General features: G+C 36.9%; 1 protein-coding gene across 5 annotated transcripts in view; it reads right to left on the bottom strand.

Annotated features, from left to right (window-relative positions):
* The window catches only part of RBBP8 (RB binding protein 8, endonuclease), a 111,727-nt gene that overhangs the window by 5,777 nt on the left and 78,547 nt on the right, over nt 1-27,403 (bottom strand). For 4 of the 5 annotated variants that reach the window (XM_030336779.2, XM_030336774.2, XM_030336778.1 and 1 more), the window contains 10 exons: nt 26,101-26,205; nt 21,574-21,671; nt 19,615-19,724; nt 16,993-17,875; nt 16,787-16,910; nt 12,711-12,799; nt 11,954-12,071; nt 9,004-9,147; nt 5,082-5,151; nt 653-749 (listed from right to left, as the gene is read on the bottom strand). In XM_030336779.2, coding sequence (XP_030192639.1) covers nt 653-749; nt 5,082-5,151; nt 9,004-9,147; nt 11,954-12,071; nt 12,711-12,799; nt 16,787-16,910; nt 16,993-17,875; nt 19,615-19,724; nt 21,574-21,671; nt 26,101-26,205 — 1,838 coding nt within the window. The remainder of the gene's footprint in view (nt 1-652; nt 750-5,081; nt 5,152-9,003; nt 9,148-11,953; nt 12,072-12,710; nt 12,800-16,786; nt 16,911-16,992; nt 17,876-19,614; nt 19,725-21,573; nt 21,672-26,100; nt 26,206-27,403) is intronic. The other variant, XM_030336781.2, reaches the window with a different exon arrangement.

Below are 27,403 nucleotides of genomic sequence, written 5' to 3' on the forward strand. Positions count from 1 at the left end.
GGATCTGTGCTGACAGCTGGAGCCTGCTTCGGATTCTGTGTCTCCCTCTCTCTCTCTCTGCCCCTCCCCCACTAGTGCTCTGTTTCTCAAATATAAATAAATGTAAAAAAAAATTTTTTTAAATAAAATATCAGAAATATCCCCAAATAGTTTATTTAAAAAAAAATTTTTTTTTTCAACGTTTATTTATTTTTGGGACAGAGAGAGACAGAGCATGAACGGGGGAGGGGCAGAGAGAGAGGGAGACACAGAACCGGAAACAGGCTCCAGGCTCTGAGCCATCAGCCCAAATAGTTTATATGTAAGAGCCTTTGCTGTAACATAACACCAGGAGAAAAAATTAAAACAAATACAGATAAACACAGGAAAGAAAAATGGCACAAATGTCTTAAGCTGGTAAAAAGAACTAGGGCTTAGGCTCCAGATTCACTTGATGAAAATTTTAGAGAAGTTGAGGGCTTTCATTTTCCTCTATTTATATCTTTCAGGTCACAACGAGTATGCTCTTTAATTATTTATCCTGCTATTCCTGGCTCAAACTAGGTTTCTAGATTTTTATCTATGATTTTTAAATCATGCATTTATAATCTTAAAGCCATAGTAAAGAAAAAAAAAAAAAAACCCGCCAGACAGTCTTTACATTAGTACTTACAATTTCGCATTCCTTACATGTGTGTCCAAGCAATTTTCTTCTCTCTTCTTTTTTCCGAACTACCTCAATATGAGGAAAATTTTGTAAGCTAGTCTCTCTGGGAGAAAAATGAATTAAATTTAAAAATTAATCCATTTGTTACTACAAAGATCTTTGGTTTAGATTTTTAATTAACAAAGGTGAAGGCCCAGAGGAGAAATAATCCCAAAACATTCACTCATTTTATTTGAAATGTTTATTCAGTATGTTACAAAATGATTTTTTCATGCATTCTTCATTAAATACTTATTAGGTGCCTACTACTTGTCAGGTATTTTTATGTATATTGTTCTCTAACTGAAAAAATAGAACTATTACTTCCTATTTTTGCCTGAAAATTTGTCTGATTGGCTGAAAATAATACATAAAATAACTTAATTTAAAAAGGAATACTGTATTATTAAAGTCAGAAACTGGTATTCTATAACATAACCAAGAGAGAATAACTACCTCTGTTAACTCAGTTTTCTTAAAGAACCTGTATTTCTGGGCTAACCTACTCCCCTCAAAAAAAAGATTTATCTGTTTACATGTCATCTGTCATTTTCTCCAAAAATTTATTTTGCTGCCTACATTCACCCTGGATTCTTCAAAATGTTAGGAACAATTATTTGCCCTTGTTCTTAAATGGATCAGATCCTATTGAGAACTACTGGAAACCTAGGAAAGGTCAAAGCCACTGAGGTATTAATGAGGTATGGAGTGCTCTGGGAAGAAAAAGCACATTTTTTTTTAGCACATAACTTTTTAATATACTTGTATCCTGCTTTAAGTTTTTTTTTTCAACGTTTTTTTTTTTATTTTATTTTTGGGACAGAGAGAGACAGAGCATGAACGGGGCAGGGGCAGAGAGAGAGGGAGACACAGAATTGGAAACAGGCTCCAGGCTCCGAGCCATCAGCCCAGAGCCTGACGCGGGGCTCGAACTCACGGACCGTGAGATCGTGACCTGGCTGAAGTCGGACGCTTAACCGACTGCGCCACCCAGGCGCGCCCCTATCCTGCTTTAAGTTTTAAAGCCCAATATAGAAAAGTCCAAACTTCTAAAATAGGTAAATGATGCCTCAAGTGATGGTACATGTATTTGTTTATATTAAAGGCATCCCCAGTGAGCTTAAACAGTCTGACTCACAAAAACTAATTTCTAAAATGATTTGTTGGTAACATACCCACTTTGAGGTATTTTGATCCTAAGCCCCTCTACTTGGCAAGCACTTTCCGTCAAAAGAAAGCTTTAATCCCTCTATGTCAAAGTATGAGGTTATCGGTCCTTTGGGTCCTTAAACCCAAGAACTCTCAACCTTAGAGCAATCTGTAAATGAAAAGGACAGATAAAAATTGCTTTCTTTCAAGCAGCTTATGGAATTTTAAAAGCTTATGTAGAGTACTTTCTGGCCATATCAGATCCTCTCCTCTGAGTATTGTCTATTCTGCTTCTATAGTGTGTTATAATGTTGCAGGGAATCTACTAGTAGACTGGCATCTGTAGCAGACCTTAAAGCATCACCTAAAAGATTACTAAGCTTCTTGTCCCTCATGCAACACAACCCATCTTCCCAGGGTTTGCTAGTATTGTCTGTGGGGAAAGAAACAATGCTGACTCTGAGACTTTCACCGTACCCATGCATTACACCCACCTCCTGCATTTCCAGCTATCTAATGGTTTCAGCATAAATAAAACTACTCATATTTATTTGAAATGACAGTTCTTCCTTTGCAATCCTACTTCAAGGAGTCTATCCCCAAGACAAAATTATGAAAAGAGAATGTACAATGTTATTCAATGCAGCATTCTGTTAGCATAAATTAAACACCCCAAATACCCATTACTAAGGAATCAACTATGGTACCATCAATAAAGTACTATTATACTAAAAAAAGTAACTAAAAAAAGAAATGAAGACTATCACTATATGCTATTTTTATTTATTTATTCATTTTAATGTTTTATTTTTGAGAGACAGAGCGTCAGCGGGAAGGGGCAGAAGGAGGGAGACACAGAATCCGAAGCAGGCTCCAGGTTCTGAGATGTCAGCACAGAGCCTGATGCGGGGCTTGAATTCAAGAACCATGAGATCATGACCTGAGCCGAAGTTGGGCGCTTAACCGACTGAGCCACCCAGGTGCCCCCACTATATGCTATTATGAGTGATTTCTAGGATACATACTTAAATGAAAAAAGCAAAAGCAGAATAGAGAAAAGTATATATAGCATTCTACCATTTGTCTAAGGGGAAAGAGAATGATAATATATTTCTGTATAGATATTTACTTTTATTTTTTAAAATGGATTGAAAACCATAATTTTTAACAAATGGGATAGGGAGCTAACAGGTAAAGGGGACAATGTTAGAAGCTAGACTTATCTGAATATACCTTGTCTGATACTGCGTACACAGTTTACATAACTTAAAAAAAGAATTAAAAATAAAAAGAAAAATAATTCCTAAAAAATTCAAAAGCAAAAGAAAACAAACCTAGACAATGAGTTGGTGGTATACCTACACAAAAAATAATTATTCCAAATGGCTTTAAAATATGGTGACTGGACATTTATAATAGACATATTTTTTTCATTTTTAGAATTTATATTGTATGAAAAGATGGCAGATAACACGATACAGCTTAAGAACAAAAAAACCCACAAAGACATGTTAAGCCATTTTCATAAATCATATTATCGATGATTATTTATATTATTCTGAGACTGCTCTAAATATTAAAGAATAAAGTTAAAGAAGAAATTATGTTGGTAGCACTGAAAAGTGAAATTTTCAGGAAAAGGAAAGTAGATACAGATGTAAGAAGAGATTACATAAAAATCCTGTAGTTCTGAACTTGAAATGGAGCTATTGGTGTGAAAAAGTATAGTTATCTTAAAAAAACAAAATGAAACAAAAACCTTATTCCTAATTCTGTCCACCACCTAAAAGATCTACAAACAATGACTAACTGTAGCAATGAGCAACACTAGTGGTTAGACTAAATTTGTTTTTCACTAAAAGAAACCAGGGTTCCTGAAAAAATGGCAGATTCCAGGGTTCTCTAGGAAGAGAGCCTAGAACATGATATATCATACCAGAAGCAAGCAAGCTAGGAAAGACTGGGGTAGCGCTCATTCAAAGAGACTGGGGCCAAGATGTGGCAATACAATCTGAGTATAAATAAGTGTAAGAGACTGAAACACATGAAATATCTAAATCCATGAGTTCATAATGACACCACAAATAAAAACTCCCTAGTCATATTTGGGATGCTAGGGTACTATTTCTTTGGAGAACTGGTAAATAAAGGAAAAGAATTCAGCATTTAGCAATAAAACGACAGCTCTTATCTGTTAGAGTCTTACAGGTATCAATAAAAACTTATCTTAGCCTGTCAGATCTCTAAAATTCTCAACAGAAATCAAAATACAGGGGCGCCTGGCTGGCTCAGTCAGAGGAGCATGCAACTCTTGATCTTGGGGTCATGAGTTTGATCGAGCCCCATATTAGGTATAGAGATTACTCACACACACACACACAAAAAAAACAAACAAACAAAAAACCTTAAGAAAAAAAGTATGGGGTGCCTGGGTGGCTCAGTTGGTTGAGCATCCAGCTCTTGATTTTGGCTCGGTCATAGTCTCACGGTTCAGGAGTTCAAGCCCCATGTTGGGTTATGCGCTGGCAGCGCAGATCCTGCCTGGGATTCTCTCTCTCCTTCTCTCTCTGCTCCTCCCCTGCTTGTGCTTGCTCTTGCTCTCAAAATTAATAAATAAACATTAAAAAACACCATTAAAAAATGAAAGTATAAAATATACTTTGCTTATTGAGGGATTCAATCTGCCAACATCATAACTTGAAGAAAAAAAGGCATAAAAATTCTTTTGAATTGAATTATTATGCCTAAATTCACTTCTAGAATGAATGGTACATGATTAAAAATTACAGAATTTGCCATCTTTGAATGAAAGTCACAAAGTAGCATTATGGTTCAAAATCAAGATGCTTAGTTTTTCTTTTATGGTTTAAAAATCCCCATGAAATAATTTTCAAGCACAACCTAAGGCCTGTCACCTAAAGTCCTATACTAAATATAGTCATATAATTTAACAAATTCCTGGAGTTCAAATAAAGTCCACAATAAAACAGAATAAGAATTAAAATATTTGTTATAAAAAAGAGAGAAAATAACTATTACCATTTGTCAAAAAAATAGTGATATAAATTTCTTTATTTGTAGTATTTGTCATTTTTATGCTTAAGTCCTTCTTTTTTATGACCATAAAATGAATAAAATGTGCTCTACTTTAACCAAAGTAAGAACTTAACAGTTCAGAGGTACGCTGACCAAGATAGTACTGTTGTACTTCCCGTCACATTGCTGGTATTAATCAGGACCAACTTACCTTTCATCATCTTTAAAATATGGCTCCACAAATGCTTTCTGTTTGACTTTATCTTGCTTATCACCATGAGCTGTAAACAAACATACATAAAGGAAAAGAATCAAGCATTTAATTATAACACAAACTGAATGCAGAACTGAGAAATAGCTTTTTTGGAACAAAAATAACCTATATCAAAACTTCCATTCTAATTGAATTTCCTTCTCTAGGCTCCTGGGCAATTTGTTTAAATTTCTGTAACTAATTTTTTGTTTCTTTTTCATCTGCATAATGATGAGGTGCTGACTATCTTGTTTACCTCAGAATTACTACAGATAAAAACTCGCACCTATAAAACTATTTTAGACTTAAAAACTATATATACAAGTACCTGTACACACGTGTAGATTGTATATAAAAGTATTTTAGACTTCAAAAGAACTACTTTGATGCTCATTTTCATTTGGTACCAAACACAATAACAAGGCAGCTTTTCATATGTTTCACTTATTAGTGCTGCTGATTTTTTTTTTTTTTAAATAAGCTCTTTGCCCAACACGGGGCTCAAACTCATGACCCTGAGATCAAAAGCCGCATGTTCCACCAACTGAGCCAATCAGATGCCCTAGTCCTGATTTTTATGTGTCTTTGAGGTAGATTAAGTAGGAGACAGAGCTTAAAGAATTTTATCAGAAAATTGGAGATAAGAACTAAAGTTCATGGACCTGAATCCCAAGTTGTCTGGACCCAAACAGCCAACTGCTATGGTCTATTCAAATAGTCCAAATTTACCAAGCATTGTTCTAAGTTCTGGACATGCAATGTCCAACAAGAGAAACCAGGTCTCTTGTCCTCATGGAGTTTATACCACAGTGAGGGAAAGACATTAAGTAGACAGTTAAGGCTTACCTGAGGAAGGACATGGAAAGTAGTAACTGATGAATAAAAAGAAGTCAGCCACAAGAAGCAGGAGTGGATAATATTCTAGGTAAAGGTCTTGAGATGGGAAAAAGTATGGGATGTTATAAGAACTAATAAAAGGCCAGTGTGGTTGAGATTTAGCAAAGAAAGGTAAGTGTTAGGAAAGATGAGATTGAAGAGGTGGGCAAGTACCAGATCATGATGGGCCCTGGAGGCCAAAAGGAGTTTGAATTTTGTTGTGAATGCAATAGAGTGCACTGAAGACTTTTGAAAAGAATCTACTTTATTACAGGCAACACACTGATTTTAAGTATACTAGGATTAATTCTGACAAACGTACACCCCAGTGCAACTACCACCTAAATCAAGGTGTACATAGAACTTCCATCCCCCCTGGAAGTTTCCTCCTATTCCTTTGCTTCTCAAGCACAAGAATGTTCTCTGATGTTTCTCCTCCCCCACTATGGAGGGATGATTTCTACCACCACAGCTTAGTTATAACTGTTTTAGAACTCTGTATTAATGGAATTACATAGTATGTATTCTTGTCCATCTTTTGGACTTTTTTAGCTCAACAGGTTTGGGCAATTCATTGTTGAGTCTAGGACCGTCCTTTTTGTTGACAGATAGTATTCCATTATATGAGTTTACCACAATTCATAATCATCTGTTGATGGACATCTGGGTTGTCTCCAGTTTCGAGCTACTACAAATAGCACTGCTATGAACATTTCTGAACACAATCTTTTGTGAATGTGTTTTCATTTTTCTTGTCTATATACCTGGCAGTGGAATTGCTGGGTCATAGGGCGAGTGTATACATAACTTTATAAGAAACTGACAAACCTCAATAAAGCTGTTAAAAAAAATCTTGCTGAACTCTTTTCCACAGTACAATTTTATATCCCCACCAGCAAAGTATGAGAGTTCCAATTGTTCTTCACCTCTGCTAATGCTGGATATTATCAGACTTTAAAACCGTTTCAGTTGGATGTGCAGTGGTATCTCAGTCCCTCATGTCCAATAATGTTGAGGACATTTACATGTGCTTACTGGACATCCAAATATCCTTTCAGTGAAGGTTTTTAAAAGTGAGAAGATAATGCAATCCAATTTACATTTAAAATAAATAGAGTTTTGTCAACTCTGAATTCTTTATGATACAGAGATGCTATGGGCTTCCTTCCTGTGGGGCATTCTGCAGTGATCCAAAGATTCTGATTCCTCTCATTTCAAGTGATCCTGTGGCGGTCACTTTGTGTTTTGTAAAACAAATGAACTTTCAATCTGTGAAAGAAAGACCTTTTAAGGTTGCGAACCCCAGAGGTCAGAGCTTGAAATGCTTCTTTTTTTCTTCTTTTTTCTAAAATGTTTGCTTATTTTTGAGAGAGTGAATGAGACGGGGGTTGGTGGTGGTGCCTGTACAGAGGATCTGAAGTGGGCTCTGAGCTGACAGCAGAGAGCCTGATGCAGGGCTCAAACTCACATGAACCATGAGATCATGACCTGAGCCAAAGGGATGCTTAAGGGACTGAGCCACCCAGGCGCCCCTAGGCTGTATTTTTTTAAAACTGATGGAAGCACAAAGAAAACATCATCAAGACAGACTACATAGCAGAAGGTGTTCTCATTTATAACCTTTGCACTAGACTAAAAGTTCTTTTTTACTTACAACAAGAAAATGAGACATTTAGCAAGAATTTTAACTTTCAATTCAGATTATCTGCTTAAGAGTTTCACTTATTCTTCTTTTGATTACTATCCTACATTATAAACTACTGTTTCTGATGAAAAGAATTTCTTTAATTTTTTTTTTAAGAGAGAGAGTGAGAGCATGAATGGGGCAGAGGGAGAGAGAATCTTAAACAGGGGCAATGCTTATTAGCATGGAGCCCAACGCGGGGCTCTATCTCATGACCTGAAATCATGACCTGAGCTGAATTCAGGAATCAGATACTCAACCGACTAAACCACCAGGCATCCCTAATGAAAAGAGTTTTAAGGGGCACCTGGGTGGCTTAGTCAGTTAAGCATCTGACTTCGGCTCAGGTCATGATCTTGTGGTCTGTGAGTTTGAGCCCCGCATCAGGCTCTGTGCTGACAGCTCAGAGCCTGGAGCCTGCTTCAGATTGTGTCTCCCTCCCTCTCCCTCCCTCTCTCAATCTCTCTCTCTCTCTCTCTCTCTCTCTCTCTGCCCCTCCCCCACTCATGCTCTGTCTCTCTCTCTCTCAAAAATAAATAAACATTAAAAAAAAAAAAAGAATTCTAAAAGGACACTGATACATGTAGCTACATTATTTTGTCTGGGAAGGTAAAGCATTCAAACAAAGTTAGTCTGAATTTTCTGCAAAACTTTCTCCTCCCACTCTATTACAATGATTAACTTATTACTTAATAAAGAACCTTTTCAAAACTTTTACAAACATTATGCATAAGTTATATAAAGAAATTCATAGTATTCAATCAATTTCTTAGTTTTGATGAATACTTTATGGTCATATGTTAACATAAGGGGAAACTGAATGAAAGGTACAGGGAATCCTCTGAAGTATTTTTTCTAACACTTTTATTGGTCTGCAACTAACTCAAAAGAAAACTATCTAAAAGAAACTTATATAAGAAACAGGAAATTTTAGGGCCACCTGGATGGCTCAATCAGTTAAGCGTCCAACTTCAGCTTAGGTCATGATCTCGTGGTTTGAGCCCCACATCGGGCTCTGTGTTAACAGCTCAGAACCTGGAGCCTGCTTCAGATTCTGTGTCTCCCTCTCTCTCTGCCCCTCCCCTGCTTGTGCTCTTTCTCTCTCTCTCTCAAAAAATAAATAAACATTAAAAAAAAAGAAATATGAAATTTTAATTGTTAATTGTTAATTTTAATTGTTAATACATACCTCATACATACATACATACATACATACATACATACATACCTACCTACCTACCTACCTCATCAAGCTTGGTGACTTAATTTACTGAACTTAGTATAATTGAGAAGCCATAATTAGAAAGAAAATAGCCTTACTGTTTGGTTTCTTTGTGGTAGTCGACAATTCCTCTTCTTCAGCTGCTGCCTGGGGAAAGCTATCTGCCAAACAGGATTCATATTCTTCATGTGTTGTCCGATCAAACATATCTTCCAAGCTATCATTCATTTTTCTTTCTCCATCTATGTAAAAGAGCTTTGGCTTAGGGCAACAAGCAAGCTTTTTGGTTTCCACGTAGACCAATATGAAACTTACAGTAACCGCCACAAGATAAACTGGTCTCCGATGTACACGAGGCAACAATAAATCCCCAAGCCTAGGTAGTTACTGTATTTACAAAGACTTTATGTTAGGGCTTTAAATGTCCTTTGCTCATACGCAGAGAATGCTTTTTGTTGTTGTCATTACAAACATTAAAAAACTTTTTCTATTAGTCCATGTGTAATTCACACTGCACTAAAATGAGTACTATCAAAAAACTGTGAGGAACAGAAAATGCATCAGAATGATGAAAAATATGAAGCTTAATAAATAAGATATGTATAAATAGTGGACATTCAAATCTATACAACCTTGCTCATCTGCTTAATTTTATGCCACCATTAACACTTGGTAATTTAGTATTAATAAAAGGAACAAATTCCTTATTTGATATGCTAAGTGCTAAATTCATCTTCAGAGTACTAACTACATTTCTCACTATATAATCACATTTTGAAAAACAGCAGTTTACTAAAAAACAGAAATAGATCCAGTTGGCCAACAAACATGATAGAGCAGAAGCCTGCCAAGATTACTCTCTATAAAATAACTACAACTTCCCTAATCCATGGTGCTGCAGCACCCTTACCCTGTTTTATCTTTCTCCACAACTTATCATCTATCATACCCCACATTTGATTGTTTCCCCTTAAATTAGAAGGCATGTTCCATGAAGTAGGTACTTTTGTTCTGTTTATTCATTATTTCCAGTTTCTGAAACACTTCCCTTTATAGAACTGCAGCTCTGTATTTACTGAATGATTAAACAATTTTTTTTTTACATTGAGGATCAAATTTGTAAGTAATATGCAACTTCTACGTGCCAGGCAGTGTGCTAGGTATCCCAAGTATTCTGTATATACTGCTAGTAAATCACAATGTTAAGTCACTACTTTATGGTTTTTTTTTTAACGTTTAAAAATCTTGGTAAGTAATCTCCACATCCATCGTGTGGCTGAAACTCACAACCCTGAGATTAAAAGTCACATGCTCTACCGACTGAGCCAGCCAGGCACCCCCCTAGTTTATGTTGGTGGTCTGACTTTTTTTTTTTTTTTTAAGTAGGGCTCCATGCACAACATGGGGCTTGAACTCACAACCCTAAGAGTGAAAGTCGCATGCTCTACTGACTGAACCATACCTGTTGGTCTGATTTCTGACTTGAAATACTTGAAAACATAGAGTATAGATTATATCCTCATTAATTTTCCTGGACCACAGAAACTACGAAAGCTAAGAATATGACTGTTGTGTTTTAATCCCTAAGTTATCAGAGTGATTTATTATATAGCAATAGTATGCACAATATCTATGTAGCCAAAACTATCTCCACTCATTAGTTCAAATTCTAAACTTACTTCCATAGGATTCTTGCTTCAAACATATTTGGGAAACTATCATATTCTTTGAAGTGACCCGATACATTTGAAGCCACAGTAGTCATATTTTAGTTTTGCCTTTTTTCTTTTTTTTTCAATAATATTAGGAGCTGGTACCAGAACAAAGTAATCTTAAAGTACCTTCTGAAGAAGAAAGTTACCTTAGTGTCGTTCACTATAAAAGGACAATAAATCACCGTTAAAGGTTTTTTTCTGTTTATAGGTACTGTCCTCTCAATGTAGGCAGCTAGCTATTTGGTCATGTAGTTACTCATTCCTAAAGAACAAAGAATTAAGGCACAGACTACTACAATTTTTTCTCACTTACTGCAGTTAGGGCAGCAAGAGATAAAGTGTTTCAAAAAAAAAAAGCAAGGACAAGACTGGCTTCAGCCCTGGGCAGGTAGACTAAAGAATATTCAGAAGAAGATAGGGAATGTACATATAGTCTGAATGTCCTCAGTTTCTAACAGCTGATCACTGGAGAGTGTCCTTGCTTTTGGCACTGCATCCCCCGTGGCAGGTCCTAACCCCTTAATACATAAGGGTGTAAGTGACACTATTCCTGGTCTAGTTGCTCTCATGCCATACACATCTGTAGTTAGGAGTGTTGCTAAGGTGGTGCCAACCAAAATCCTTCCATTGTTCCCACCTCTTTTGGAAAATCAAGGCTCTAGATGAAGACTTAAGTTCTTACAAAAGGCTGTAGACCCCTAATTTGGCCAAATTCCCTTTTCTGCAGAAGCAAAATATGGCAGAGTAGCTCAGTATATACACCATTATTCTTAGTTAACTGCTAATTTGCAAATCTATACAAATACTTCTCAGTAGACTCTCCCCTTTTTACCCTATAAATTACTCTGGAAATTCATATTTCTGAAACAGGACTCTCAAGATTCCCTTTTACAAAATAGATCTAATTACCAGAGATCAGCAAATTTTTTCTTAAAGGGTCAGACAGGAAATATTTTAGGCCTGAGGGCCCAATAAGGTCTGCAGCTACTACTCTACTCTGCTATGGTACCATGCAAGCAGCCATAGGCAATACATAAACAAAATAACTGAGGCTGTGTTCCAATAAATCTTTATTTATAAAACAGGCAGCTGACTATGGTTTGCTGAACCTTGGAAACAATTTAAATTTTTTCTGGAAAAAAAATGTTTTGGCTAAAGATTTTTTTCCCTTGAAATACTGAAAGTGAGCTTTACTAAGAAAAATCTAATATTATTAAAAGATGAAAAAAACCTGGTTTATGGTGAAGAGGTCACTTGTGGTCATCAATGTAATGGTATGACTATAAACTTCCCTCCACATTTTTATTAAATTAAAAAAAAAATCAAATCTTACTTGGACTTTTCTCTCCCTTTTGTTCTTGCTTCTTCATTTTTAGAAGCACCGTTTCACTAACCAATGTGCAGTCCGTGTCCACTGTCTCTCCTCCTGCTAATCGTGACTGACTGCCATCCTAAATATTTAAAAATTCAAAAATTTTAACAATTATCCTGCATGGCCTTATATTTATGTTTTTAAAATTTTGGTATAATATACACACCATGAAATTGACCATTTTAACCATATTTTAAGTGTATACTTCAGCATTAAGTTATATTTATTTTTACCCTTTAGGAATATACATAGATTTATACATATATGCCTGTGAAGTATTTTAGCTTCAACGTACAAGCATCTTCTCTCAAGCATATGAAAAGAAAGCCTGCTGCCAAGGGAAGGGAGAGGTACGCTCCACTGAACTCCCTGAACCTCTCCTCCCTTCCTCTCCAGCCTGCCTCACAGTAACAAACATCAGCGTACACAAAGAACAATTTATACTGCAGCAGCAGTGAAATAGTTCAGGAATATGCTACCAAGTGAAAAAGAATTTCTTAAACTACACAGAACCTAAATACAAGCCAAAAGAGTTATTATCAAAAGCATCATAAAGTTAGAAGAAAAAGCATTTTTCTTAGTTTTCTGAATGAGTAAATGCAGGTTTTAAGCAGTATGTAATCGATTATGTTACGGTCACAGAGTGAGTTAGGAGAGGAAGGTAACTAACAACTTACTAGAATAACCACATGTGCTTTGGTTTTATTTTCTAACTTACCTTTGTATCTATTACAGTAATATCCATTTTATATTGAGAAAGGTCTGCTCCTGGATCTATGCTCCACTGGTTATTTTCAAAGGATACATCTTCAATAAGGAGAAAAAAATAGAATTAAAAATGGATTTTAAAAATTCTTAAACCATTATGGGATCCACAAGTGGGAGAAAGGATTTGAAAATCATATATCTGCTAAAGAGACTATCTAGGACATAGAGAATATAAAGAAGTCTTACAACTCAATAATAAGAAAAATACTCCAATTGAAAATGAGCAAAGGATCTGAACAGACAATCCCTTCAAAGACGATATACAAATGACCAAAAAGCACACGATAAGATGTTCTACAGCATTAGCCAGCAGGGAAAGGCAAATCATAACCACTATGAGATACTACTTCACATGCAGTAGGATGGCTAGAGTAAAAAAACAGATAATAACAAGCATTGGTGAGAATGTGGAGAGTGGGAACCTCATGTGCTAGTAGCCACTTTGGAAAGCAGATGGTTCCTCAAAAGGTTAAACAGAGTTAGCACATGGCCCAACAATTCTTCTCCTATGTAACTCAAGAAAAATGAAAAGATACATCTACATAAAACTGTAAGTCAACAGCTATGCTCATAGCAGCATTATTTGTAATAATGAAAAAAATGAAAGTAAAATTAAGTCACAAAAGATCATATATTATATGATTCCATTTATATGAAAACTCCAGAGTAGGCAAATCTATAGAGACAGAGGGTAGATTAGTGGTTGCCTAGGATTGGGGAAGAGGGGAGGAATGCAGAATGATTGGTAATGGGTATTGTTCTTTATTTAGAAAAAATTTTTAACTTAAGTATAATTAACATACACTGTTACATTAGTTTCAGCTGTGCAATATGATTCCGCAACTCTATACACTTCTCAGTGCTCATAAGATAAGTATACTCTTAATCCCCTTCATCTATTTCACTCATTCCCCACCCCTCTCCTCCCCTCTGGCTACCATCAGTTTGATCTCTGTGTTTAAGAGTCTTTTGGTTTTGCCTCTTCTGTTTGTTTTACTTCTTAAATTCTACATATAAGAAATCATATGGTATTTGTCTTTCTCTGACTTATTTCACTTAGCATTATACCAAGTCCATCCATGTTGTTGCAAATGGCAAGATCTCGTTCTTTTTTATGGCTGAATAATATTCTACTGTACATACATAACCACATCTTTTTTATCTATTCTTTATGGATACTTGGATTGCTTTCATATCGGCTATGGTAAATAATAATATAATAAACATAGGGGTGCACAGATCTTTTAGAATTAGTATTTTTATTTCTTTTAAGTAAATAAATACCCAGTAGTGGAAATATTGGATCATATGGTAATTCTATTTTTAATTTTTTGAGGAACCTCCATACCATTTTCCAAAGTAGCTGTACCTGTGGAGAAAAGGGAACCCTCTTGCACTGTTGGCGGGAATGCAAACTGGTGAAGCTGCTCTGGAAAACAGCGTGGAGGTTCCTCAAAAAATTAAAAATAGATCTACCCTATGACCCAGCAATAGCACTGCTAGGAATTTACCCAAGGGATACAGGAGTGCTGATGCATAGGGGCACTTGTACCCCAATGTTTATAGCAGCACTTGTACCCCAATGTTTATAGCCAAATTATGGAAAGAGCCTAAATGTCCATCAACTGACGAATGGATAAAGATGTGGTTTATATATACAATGGAATACTACTTGGCAATGAGAAAGAATGAAATATGGTCTTTTGTAGCAATGTGGATGGAACTGGAGAGTGTTATGCTAAGTGAAATAAGTCAAGCAGAGAAAGACAGATATCATATGTTTTCACTCATATGTGGATCCTGAGAAACTCAACAGAAGACCGGGGGGGAGAGGGAGGGGGGATAAAAAGTTACAGAGAGGGAAGGAGGCAAACCATAAGAGACTCTTAAATACTGAGAACAAACTGAGGGTTGATGGGGGGTGGGGGAGAGGGGAAAGTGGGTGATGGGCATTGAGGAGGGCACCTGTTGGGATGAGCACTGGGTATGGTATGGAAACCAATTTGACAATAAATTGTGTGTGTGTGTGTGTGTGTGTATACATATGTATATATATATACACACACACGCACATATATATGTATATATATATATAAAGAAATTCGCTAGAAAAAGTAATCTTTACCTCGAGCTCTTGTTTTCCTTCTGAAAAGTACGTGTAGTTAATTTTTGTGAAAGGCCCTTTCCATTTTATTTTACAAATAAAAGATGTGCTAACTAAAAAAACAACAACAACAAAAAAAACGAAACAAAGTGTACCAATTTGCATTCCTACCAATAGTGCACGAGGGTTCCTTTTGCTCCATGTCTTTGCCAGTACTTGTTATTTCTTATGTTTTTTATTTTAGCCATTCTAACAGGTATAAAGTGATATCTCATTGTGGTTTTAATTTGCATTTCCCTGATGGTTAGTGATACTGAACATCTTTTCATGTGTCTGTTGGTGATCCATATGCCTTCTTGAAAAAGCTGTCTACTCAGGTCCTCTGCCCCTCACCTTTTATTTTAGAGAGAGAGAGAGAGAGAGAGAGAGAGACAATCTCAAGCAGGCTCCACACTTGGTGCAGAGCCTGATGTGGGGCTCGATCCCCCGACCCTGCGATCATGACCTGAGATGAAATCAAGAGTTGGATGCTCAACCGAGTGAGCCACCCTGGCACCCCTCTCTGCCCATTTTTAAACTGAATTATTTGTTTTTTTTGGTGTTGAGCTGTGTGAGTTCTTCACACATTTTGCATATTAACTTAATGGGTAGTGTTCTTTCTGAGGTGATGAAAATGTTCTAAACTTAGACTACAATGACAGCTGCACAACTCTGTGAGGATATACAATAAATGAACTGTACACTTGAATGAGTGATTTTTGTATCAAAAATTGTTTTAAAAGTTAAAACTGTAACACTGTGTAGTTTTCAATGAATGTGGGCATACATGATAACTACATAAAGCACAGCCACGGAACACAAAGTGGCAAAATTAACTTTAAGTAGATTGAGAAAGATTACGCAGGTATACTATAATCCCTAGAGCAACCATGAACAAAAAACCCAAAATCAAAAATGTAAAAGAAAATCAGAAATGAGAGTGAAAAAAGGTTTTTCATACAGAAACTGAAACTTTCTGAAAAAACAAAGCATTTTAGTTGGAAGAACAACTAAAGAATATGCTTCAAGAAAAAAAGAAAATAAACCCAGAATGAAGGAAACACTTTGCAAAGAAGAATAAAAGAAAAAATACTGCATATGAAGTACAGAAAAATTTTGTAGCCAAAAAACAAAAAAAGACTCCCTTAAAAACACAGCAAAATTATGAAAAAATTAACATACATATTAATTAAAAGCAAAGAAAAGATTTTCTAACAAGAAGCTTAAAAAACCCCACATTAATAGATATATACATATGGACAGGCTACCTATGGAGTGAGGAACAAAGTTTGGGTGATGAAAATTCTACTTTATGTATTTTAAAATTCCATATAGTTTAAAATTCTTAAAGCTTTTGTAAAGAAAATAAGAAATAACATGGAAGAGGTAAATCCACGAAATCACATATAAAAGTAGGTATTAAAGACAATTACTCAATTCATTTTTTCAAAAAGCATGAGAGCAGGAAAATCGTATGTAAAATGAAACCAATGAGAATCATCCCATAAACACAAATATGCAGGAAGAAATAACATTTTCTCCCAAACAATTCAATATATCCAAAGAATGTATATACTATAACACTCAAAGTCATTACAAAAGAATGGAAATACTTTTTATTTTAATTTTTTTTTTTAGTGTTTTTTAATTTATTTTTGAGACAGAGAGAGACAGAGCAGGAGCAGGGGAGGGGCAGAGAGAGAGGGAGACACAGAATCTGAAGCAGGCTCCAGGCTCTGAGCTGTCAGCACAGAGCCCGATGCAGGGCTCAAACTCACAAACTGCGAGATCATGACCTGAGCCAAAGTCGGACACTTAACCGACTGAGCCACCCAGATGCCCCAATACTTTTTTTTTGAAAATATTATTTATAGTATACATACCTTGACTGTTTTGTACAGACTTTGTTTTAGCAACTCTACATGGATTTAACTGAAGAACAGATGTAAGTTCACATGCTCCATGGACTGACCTGCCTATTTTTACTGGCTCATGAGAATCAGCTCCCTAAAACAGGAAGAATTATTAGCATCTAGATAAAATCACAAACAACTCTTTTAATAAAAATACTTGAACATTTGACACTAACCTTCACATCATCAAAAAGATTGTCTGTCTCTAAACTTTCACGCGGATGTAGAGGAATTTTAAAGATGGGATTTTCTTCCTTGATTTGTAATGGTGTTTTATTATCTGGAGATGATTTACCCAAGGACTGGAGGACGCACGCCTGTAAACAGGGCTCCTCTGGGGAATCTCTGGTTAATATACAGCTCCCACTTAAGGTCTTTCGGCTTGAGGAAGAGCCCTTGGGAATGGGCTTCAGGGCCTCATAGAGAGTCACTTGCCTAAATCTGACTTTAGAGGTCTCACTTCCTTGGCTTTTCTCTTGACGCTGAATAGCTGAAAATCGATCAGACAGATCCAGAGGTTTATCCATCACATAGTCTCCATTCACGGAAGAATGACTATCCAGTAAAAAAGGAAAAGCATTTTCTTTATCAAAAGAGGCCTGAGGGTAGCTTCCTTCATCTTCACTTTCTTCCTCAATTTTCTTCCTTTTGGATGTTCTGCCTCCCAGTGATTTCAGTGGCACTGCATGTTTATCAGTGACAGCATCTTTAATGTGATCAAAACTATCCTGTTCACTTTTGGGTTCATTTATATTTTTAAGCATCTGTTTATTTGAAGATGACAGGCTAATGATCTTGTTCACTTCAGACCCAAGATTATGCTGTGTGAAAAGGGCACTATCTTCAGATTTTGAAGTTGTTTTTCCTAGTCTAGAATTAGAAGTGTTGTTGAAGGGTGCTATTTTCAAAAGGTTTTTTTTCCCAGTCTCTAACAGAGAAGGGGACAAACTTGTATTCAAACCTAAACTGCGTTTCACATTAGAGGTAGCTCCAAATACAGGAGATGATACCCGAGTAGTTAACTCTTCCTGAGGAGTCTTTGAATTAGAATCTGAAAACCTGAAAAAATAAAGAGTGGTAAAAAGAAATAGGGTAAAAGTTAAAAGACAAGCATATGAGAAAACTTACACTAATATAGAATATTAGTAGTGAGGTCTTAGCCATGTATTAGACTCAAATAACTTATTAACCAACATTTGAAATAGGGTAGAGTTGTCAGCTTCTCTTCATTTGGCTGACAAAAAGCTGAGGAAAATGATATAGTAAATTTATCTCAATACCTTGATATTCCTCTCCATAAATATTTTTCCTAGTAATTTAAGCAATTTTACTATATACAAAAATCATAGCTTAATAAATTCAGTGGGGACCTAAATTCTTTTGTTGTTATGAAATCTTATAATAAGTAACTTCAAAAAATAAAAATCTTATACTACAGAATTGAACATAACTTAAGACCCAGCCTGCTTCTAGCAGAGGAGACAGTTATGGTAGTAGAAAGAGTATTAGGTTTCAGTTAGAAGATGTGGCATGGGTAAGAGCTCTGGCTCTAGTTATTAACAGCTATGTAGTATTAAATAAGACATTTAACCTCTGGGGAGCTGTGTTTTTGTTGACTAAAAATGGGAGTAATCAAAAACCTACTTTCATGAGTTACTCTGATGACAAATTAAATGTGATATATGTATCTAAAACCGAAAGCACCTTTTTTTAAAGTTCTTTCTTTCTTCTTTCTCTCTCTCTCTTTATTTATTTAGGGGTGCCTGGGTGGCTTAGTTAAGCATCCAACTCGATTTCAGCTCATTACCTTGTGGTTTGGGGGTTCAAGCCCTCCATCAGGCTTGGTGCTGATAGTGTGGAGCCTGCTTAGGATTCTTTCTCTCTCCCTCTCTCTTTACCTGCTTGCTCTCTCTTCTTCACTCTCGCAAAAATAAATAAATGAGAGAGAGAGAGAATGAGAGGAAGGGGCAGAGAGAGAGTGGGGGAGAGAGAGGATCTCAAGCAGGCTCCACACTGTCAGCATGGAGCCAGATGAGGGGCTTGAACTCACGAACCATGAGAACATGACCTGAGCCTAAATCAAGAGTCCAATGCTCAACCAACTGACCTATGCAGCCCCTGGGCCCACTGCTGAAAGCACTTTTAAAAAAGCAAAATACTACACAAATATAGATAAGATAAGTTAGTGGATGTTCTGAAATTAGTAAATATGAGACACAACACAATCTTGAAAATTCACCTAAGTTTATAAATGCATTTAAAATTTTTTTTTCAACGTTTATTTATTTTTGGGACAGAGAGAGACAGAGCATGAACGGGGGAGGGGCAGAGAGAGAGGGAGACACAGAGTCGGAAACAGGCTCCAGGCTCTGAGCCATCAGCCCAGAGCCCGACGCGGGGCTTGAACTCACGGACCGCGAGATCGTGACCTGGCTGAAGTCGGACGCTTAACCGACTGCGCCACCCAGGCGCCCCTATAAATGCATTTTATATAACATCCATTTATAACATTTTTTTGGAAATACAAACACAGAAGGGATGACTGGGTCTTTATAGAGGCAGAGTAACAAGGTTGGACTCGGAACTACTGCTTGATAGAAGTATAAAAAGACCCCAAAAATAATATTCCTCTCTCTACAGTGATGCAAAAAGCCCTCAACTGACCATGAACTGGGGAAAAATATTTTTAAAATAAAAATTAATATGCTGACAGAGAGAAATCATTAATTATATGGAACTCAACTGTAATGAGATCTCACCAATAGTCTGCAAGTTATTATTAAAGTGCCCCAAATTACCTTAAAGTATCTTCATTGTTTCTTACAGATTCCTCAAAAGGTTGTTTCTTGTGATCTTCTAGACAATGATAGAGTTCATCACCAAGAGGGCTCGTGGGACCCTGAGATTCCTTCAAAAGTAAAATATAAAGTATATAAATACAATGGAAGATTATTCATTCTTAAAAAGGAATGAAATGTTGATACATTCTGCCATTTGGATGAACTTCAAAAACAGGCTAAGTGAAAGAAGCCAGACTCAAAACCCACATAATGCAAAATTCCATTCACATGAATTATCCAGAATAGCTAAATCCATAAGGACAAAAAGCAGCCTGGTGGTTGCCAGGGGTTGTGGGTAGTTGGGAATGAGGATTGAATGTTTAACAGGTAAAGGGTTTATTTTGGAGAAGATGAGAATTTTTTGGAACCAGAGATGTGGTAGTGTGTAGTAATACTGTGTAATACTGTGTAGTACTGTGTAGTACTAAATGCCACTGAATTGTTATGCACATTTCACCACAATAAAAAAAAATAAGCACTTTTAAGTTTAGAGAGAGAAAAGCCCCAATATTTTACATAAGCACATTCTATTACTCATATGTAAAACTCCATAAACTTCCAAAAAACGTTATTTAGATGGGGGGAAAGGAATAAAGATAATTATTTACACTGACAGAAGATGAATTTAAAAGACTCCTTCAGAGAGCAGTGCTTCTCAAACTTTAACATGCATTCAAGTCAACTCGGGATCTTGTTAAAACACAAGTTCGCTTGCAGTTAGGTCTTGGGTGGGGTCTGAGATTCTCTATATCTAATAAAACTTTAAGGTGATACAGATGCTATTGGCCTGTGGATCATACCTCAAGAAATATGTCTTTAGAGATCAGCTCCCTTAATTTATCTGGTGCTAAAACTACTTATTTGTCAGATTTATGGGTAGGAAGAATTAGAAACCATTAAAACACATTTAAAGTTCAAAGGTTAAAAATTACCCATTACCACTTGAAGAGGGATTTAAAACTTAGAAAGAAAAAAAATCTAAACATAATGAAAAATCAACTCAATTTTTATTTATTTTATTTTTTAATGTTTATTTATTTTTAAGAGAGAAAGAGTGCCAGCAGGGAGAGGCAGAGAGGGAGGAAGACACAGAATCTAAAGCAGGCTCCAGGCTCTGAGCTGTCAGCCCAGAGTCTGACGTGGGGCTTGAACTCATGAACTGTGAAATCATGACCTGAGCTGAAGTCAGATGCTCAACTTACTGAGCCACCCAGGTGCCCCTCAATTCAATTTTTAAAACTTTAACAGCAAGACAATTTTGTAGGAGCACATATACATTTACTGACTAAAGCAAAGGAATACTATTTTAAAGTGGTATCAAAATAAAACTTAAATAAATAAAACTTGAAATTCTGCAATTTTAAGTTTTCTATTTTTAGGGACCAATTAAGAAACAAAGTGAATGTGTCTGATATAAAGAAGTACTAAAACAACAAAAATTAATTCATGGGATCAATTTCTGACCCAATCCCTAAGAATCAGGTGGCATAGAATCAGATGAATCCGAAGAATTCAGCCTGTTTTCCAAATCAAACCCTAATTTAAAGGATATTGAAAAATTCCAATAAATTCTGAAACCAACCTTAAGGTTTAAGTCTTCAGTTAGATGGAACAGGATAGGGGTAGGTAGGATAGAGTAAACAGGAAAGGGTTGGCCAAACCCTCTATGCCATCATCACTTCCCTAAAATTTTGACTCAACCCACAACCTATATGCCAAGAATTCTAAAGACTCCAGATTTCTGGGACTGCTGGAGTAGAGACCATAAATAGGCCTTTCTAACCACATCAATTTTGTTCTAGGTCTTTATCTGATGACCCTGGGATAAAATACTTTTTCTTTTGCTTAATACTCTAAACACCAACACTAAAGGACAGCAATTAATTCATATTTTCACCAAACTAAACAATTACTTACAGATTCTTCTTGAACACTAAGTCCAAGTGTTTCAGCAACAACTGTAGCCAAATTAAAAGATGACTTATCAGTAGGACAATGGTTTGCTCCATGTGTTTCTAAGTTAGGAAAAAAAAAAAAAACCCAATTATACAACTGTAGAAATGACATGTATTGAAAAATACAAAAAAGGAAAGAGGCTCAAAGAACCACTTTACAAGATAGCACTGAATAATTTTAAAATTCTGTGCAAAACATCTGTGCCAAAAAGTCCAAAATATCTACTACAAATGGCAATAAATTGCAGGTATCTAACATCTACATCTGCCAAACTTTTTCAGCTAAGATTTCCTACTTTTCCTAAATGGACTGAATGCAATGGGCAGATTATTTTTCTCATTGTCACTCAGAAAAAAAAACAAACCCAAAAAATCATATATAATTGTGCTGGATTTCTTGTGCCCTAAGTTACAGCATGAATATAAAACCATATTTATAGTGCCTTTTATGACAATATACTTTGTAGAAGAGATTTTCAACTCTGCATTATTTTCAAGATTTAAGCTAAATACAGAAATCACCTGTGTTCAAGTATTTTACAAAGCTTTATATATGCAGAGTTTCAATCAGTCAACAAGTATTTATGGAGCACATACTATGTTCTAGGCATGTGTTAGGCACTTGATCAAAGGAAAAAAGGTTCTTGCCCTCAAGGAACTTCAGGGCTTATACGGGTGAAACAGAAAGTAAAAAAGAGAATTACAATAAAATGTGATACACATTAAAGGAACATTAAAGGTGCACATAAGTGTTGATTTAAACATAAAGAAAGGATTCCTAAATCTGCCTTGGGAATATCAAGGAAAGATACACTAAGCGATGCCTAACCTGACCCTGGAAAGAAAGAGGAACTTGATAGGTCAAACGGGCTGGGGACAGAAAGAAGGATTCTAGGTACGTGTAAGGGTTCAGATATGTCAAACAAAATTGCATGTTTAGAGGGGCGCCTGGGTGGCTTGGTCGGTTAAGCATCCGACTTCAGCTCCGGTCATGATCTCACGGTCCGTGAGTTCAAGCCCCGCGTCGGGCTCTGTGCTGACAGCTTGGAGCCTGGAGCCTGTTTCAGATTCTCCCTTTCTCTCTGCTCCTCCCCTGTTCATGCTCTGTCTCTCTCTGTCTCAAAAATAAATAAGCGTTAAAAAAAATTAAAAAAAAAATTGCATGTTTAGGGAACTATAGGTGTTTTAATTGCTGGGAATCAAAATGCAAAAGCTATAACAGTAGTAGGATGAGCCCAGACAGGTCAGTGAGGGATTTCTCTCTCTCCCACAGGGGTGTGGAGAGGTGAAGAGTGGAATCTATACTTTATTGGATTCAACTAGAGGGAATGGGAGATAATACAGAAGAGCTACTGAACACAGACTACTTTTTCAGCTTTGAAGAGAAGCTGTAGCTAAGAATGGAGACAATTAAGACAGGCGTTATTTTTATTCATATTTAGTCATTTATTAAAAAAAATTAAGTTTATTTATTTACTTGGAAGAGAAAGAGTTAGTGTGAATGGGGGAGGGGAAGAGGTAGAGGGAGAGAGAGAGATAGAGGGACAGAGAGAATCCCAAGCTGGATCTGCACAGTCAGCACGGAGCCCAAGGCAGGGCCCAAACTCACAAAACCATGAGATCATGACCTGAGCCAAAACCAAGGTTGGATGCTTAACCGACTGAGCCACCCAGCTGCCCCAACAGGGGTTATTTTTAAAAGACGGAAGATAACATGTGCATATTTTGAAAAGAACGAAACTGCAGAGAAGCTAGAGATTTAAGAGGGCAACAGAGGGAGCAAAATCCTGGCAGCAGCAGAGGAGAATGTGCCCCAGAGTGCAGACAAGCAAGGATCTACCACTCAGTGTTACATCCTCAGCACCCTTTGCTAGACAGTCTGTCCTCCTCTCACACACACACTAATATGAAATGATTTCTTAGCTTTTAGAGTATAAGTTTTGTACTCATACTAAATGAGTAAGTGATTAACCTTGACCAACCCTTCCAACTGGCATCTGGATCCCATCTCCCCTTACCTTTTCACAGATGTAGTAACAGTTTCCTCTTTCCTTAGAATGACTCATTTCTTTCTCTTTACTTGATCTTTCCATCAACATAAAAATATGCTGCATATGCTGTACTATCCCATCTTCTAACATCCTCGCTTGACCCGTTTTCTCTCTAGCTACTGTCCCATTTTCCCCTCCCCTTTACCACAAAACATCTTGAAGGACTTGTTTACAAGTGCTCTCTGCTTTCTCTCCTCGCTTCTCTTGAGCATGCAACAGTCTAGAGGAATACCATTACACTTTAACAGTTCACGTTAACACTCAGAAGATCTGCATGTGACCAAATTCAATAGTGAATTTTCAGTCTTCATCTTGCCTGACCTATTAGCACAGTCTGCCAGTTGACCACTCCTTTCTCTCTCCACTTGGCTCAAAGGACCCTACTTTATCTCAGTTCTTCTATCTCCCTGGCAGCTCCTTCTCTGGTTACTTACTTTGTTGGTTCCTCCTCATTTTCACAACCTCTAAATCACCATCTAGACGGCTGTAATATTGCCTCTGAAGAGGTGAAAAATGGTTATTTGAAGGCAAAATAATTTTTTTATACATAAAGCACTTACATACATACACTCATACAGTGTATCTGCAGTATTGAAATTTCATGGAAAAATAATTAGGGGAAAAAACATCTTAAAAGTTTAGTGTGGGGTGGGAAAAATAGTTCAGAATCACTACTTAAATTTAAAAAAATTTTTTTTTCAACATTTATTTATTTTTGGGACAGAGAGAGACAGAGCATGAACGGGGGAGGGGCAGAGAGAGAGGGAGACACAGAATCGGAAACAGGCTCCAGGCTCTGAGCCATCAGCCCAGAGCCTGACGCGGGGCTCGAACTCCCGGACCGCGAGATCGTGACCTGGCTGAAGTCGGACGCTTAACCGACTGCGCCACCCAGGCGCCCCACTACTTAAATTTTTAAAAAATGTTTATTTGAGAGAGAGAGAGAGAAACAGTGTGAGCAAGTGCGGAGTAGGGGCAGAGAGAGAGAGAGGAAGAGTGAGAATCCCAAGCAAGTTCCACACCATCAGTGTAGAGCTCGACACAGGGCTTGATCTCACCAACCGCAAGATCATGACCTGAGGCAAAATCAAGAGTTGGACGCCTAACCTACTGAGCCATCCAGGCACCCCTTATTTTATTTTTTCTAAGTAGGCTCCACACCCAGCATGGAGCCCAACATAGGGTTCAAACTCATGACCCTGAGATCAAGACCTGAGCTGAGATCAAGAATTGGACACGTAACTGAATAAGTCACCTAGGTGCCCCTGAGAACCTCTACCTTACATAATGAAGCACCCCAGAGCTTAGTACTTGAACTTCTTCTCTTCCCTATCTACATTCACTTGCTTGGTAATCTCATCCACCTACATGCTAACAATTTCCTTTCATATCTCCATCTTAGACCTTTCTAAACTCAGATCTAACTACTCATCCAAAGTCTTACCTGAATGACTCTCCAGTATCTCAGAATATTCTCAAAACCAAACTTCTGATTTCTAACCACCCCTATCCCCACCTTTATTCTTCTTTTTTTTAATTTTTAAATATTTATTTTTTTTTTTGACAGAGTGAGAGACAGAGCACGAGTGGGGGAGGGGCAGAGACAGAGGGAGACACAGAATCCAAAACAGGCTCAAGGCTCCGAGCTGTCAGCACAGAGCCCGATGCGGGATTGAACTCATGGACAGCGAGATCGTGACTTGAGCTGAAGTTGGATGCTCAACCAACTGAGCCACCCAGGCACCCCTCTCCACCTCTATTCTAGAACCTGATACTCCTAGTTTCTTTCCTCTTAATAAACAGCAGCTCTAAAGAACAGAGTTGCCCAAACCAATCTCCCCCTCACTCACACTGTTCTGCCCTAGTCATGAAGGCTTCCTTACCATCCTTCATAAAGAACCAAATAGCATGCTCATCTGAGGGCCTACGAGCTCTGACTTCTCTACCTGGGATGCTCTTTCCCCCTATGTCCATATGCCTTCTTTGCTTCCGTAAATCTCTCCTCAAGCATCACTTTTTAAAGTGAGGCTTTCTAGTCTCTCTTCTGACCCAGCTTCAGAACACTTGCTTCTACCTAATATGTATTCATTTTCTTTCTCCCTCAACTAGATTACAACCTCTACGAAGGGCTTTGTTTTCTTCAGTACCTGGTATACAGTAGGTACTCAAGTATTTGTTGAATGAACGAATAAACCACAGTAAAGCCTGTTTACTTAAAATTATTAGCAATTTGTATTAACATGGCTAGGGATATTAATATGACTACGGATATTAATATGAATAATGGGACATTATTTTCCAATATGAAAAAGATTACTACACAACCAACAATACAAACAAAATCATATGGAAAATATTGTGTAATTCAGACTTCTGGCCACTCTTCCTTACCAGTAACCACAAATTTTAAACTTACGAAGTAAATATCATATGCTTACTAGACACTGGGGATTGACTCTGATCACAAGTGTCAGCCACCAGAATTTCACTTTCATTAGGTTTATTCTGTGGATGAATTGAAGACTTTGGAAGTTTTCTGAGTTCTAAGGGGAAAAAAAGAAATTACATATAAACAAACAATTATGATACAAAATATTATTTTGATAAGCCAAAACAAACCTGTCCTTAAGTGCATTAGAAGTATTATTTTATTGATTCTAATAAAAAGTTCATTCCTTTGGTATCACTAAGAAACAAAGCTGGAAGTTAGGACAGAGAGAGGGACTAGAACAGATAAGCTTCTTCTGACCTAAGTTTCCTAGAGTTGTAATGTTTTAATGCATCTTTTCCTTATGTATTTGTTGCAAATCAGTCAGGTTCATTTAAAATGAATACTGCATCATATACCTCTGCAATCTTTTTTAGAGCTTTTATTTTCTGGAAGGAAATCCTGAAACATGCTTTTTTAGAAAGCATTCCAATATTTAAGGATTTAATTCAAAGAAAACCAAAAGAAGCACAAAGTAAAGGGAAATAGACTTATTAATTATAACTAGAAAATAATATTATAACACACTATAAACTTTAAAATAAGCAAGGGTGAGGGGCCACCTGGGTGGCTCAGTTGGTTAAACGTGACTCTTGATTTCCATTAAGGTCATGATCTCATGGTTTGTGACTGTGAGCCTGGTATTGGGCTCTGCACCCACAGTGCAGAGTCTGCTTGAGATTCTCTTTCTCTTTCCCTCTCACTCTGTCCCTCCTCCACTCTCTCTCTCAAAATAAATAAATAAACTTGAAAAAAAAAAAAGCAAGAGTGTGGAAATGCAAGCTGGTGCAGCCACTCTGGAAAACAGTATGGAGGTTCCTCAAAAAACTAAAAATAGAACTACCCTACGACCCAGCAATTGCACTACTAGGCATTTATCCACAGGACACAGGTGTGCTGTTTCGAAGGGACACATGCACCCTCATGTTTATAGCAGCACTATCAACAATAGCCGAAGTATGCAAAGAGCCTAAATGTCCATCGATGGATGAATGGATACAGAAGATGTGGTGTGTATACACACACACACACACACACACACACACACACACACACACACACACACACAATGGAGTATTACTCGGCAATCAAAAAGAATGAAATCTTGCCATTTGCAACTATGTGAATGGAACTGGAGGGTATTATGTTAAGTGAAATTAGTCAGAGAAAGACAAAAATCGTATGACTTCACTCATATGAGGACTTTAAGAGAGAAAACAGATGAACATAAGGGAAGGGAAACAAAAATAATA

Source organism: Lynx canadensis, chromosome D3 (genome assembly GCF_007474595.2).
Source record: "Lynx canadensis isolate LIC74 chromosome D3, mLynCan4.pri.v2, whole genome shotgun sequence".
NCBI lineage: Eukaryota > Metazoa > Chordata > Mammalia > Carnivora > Felidae > Lynx > Lynx canadensis.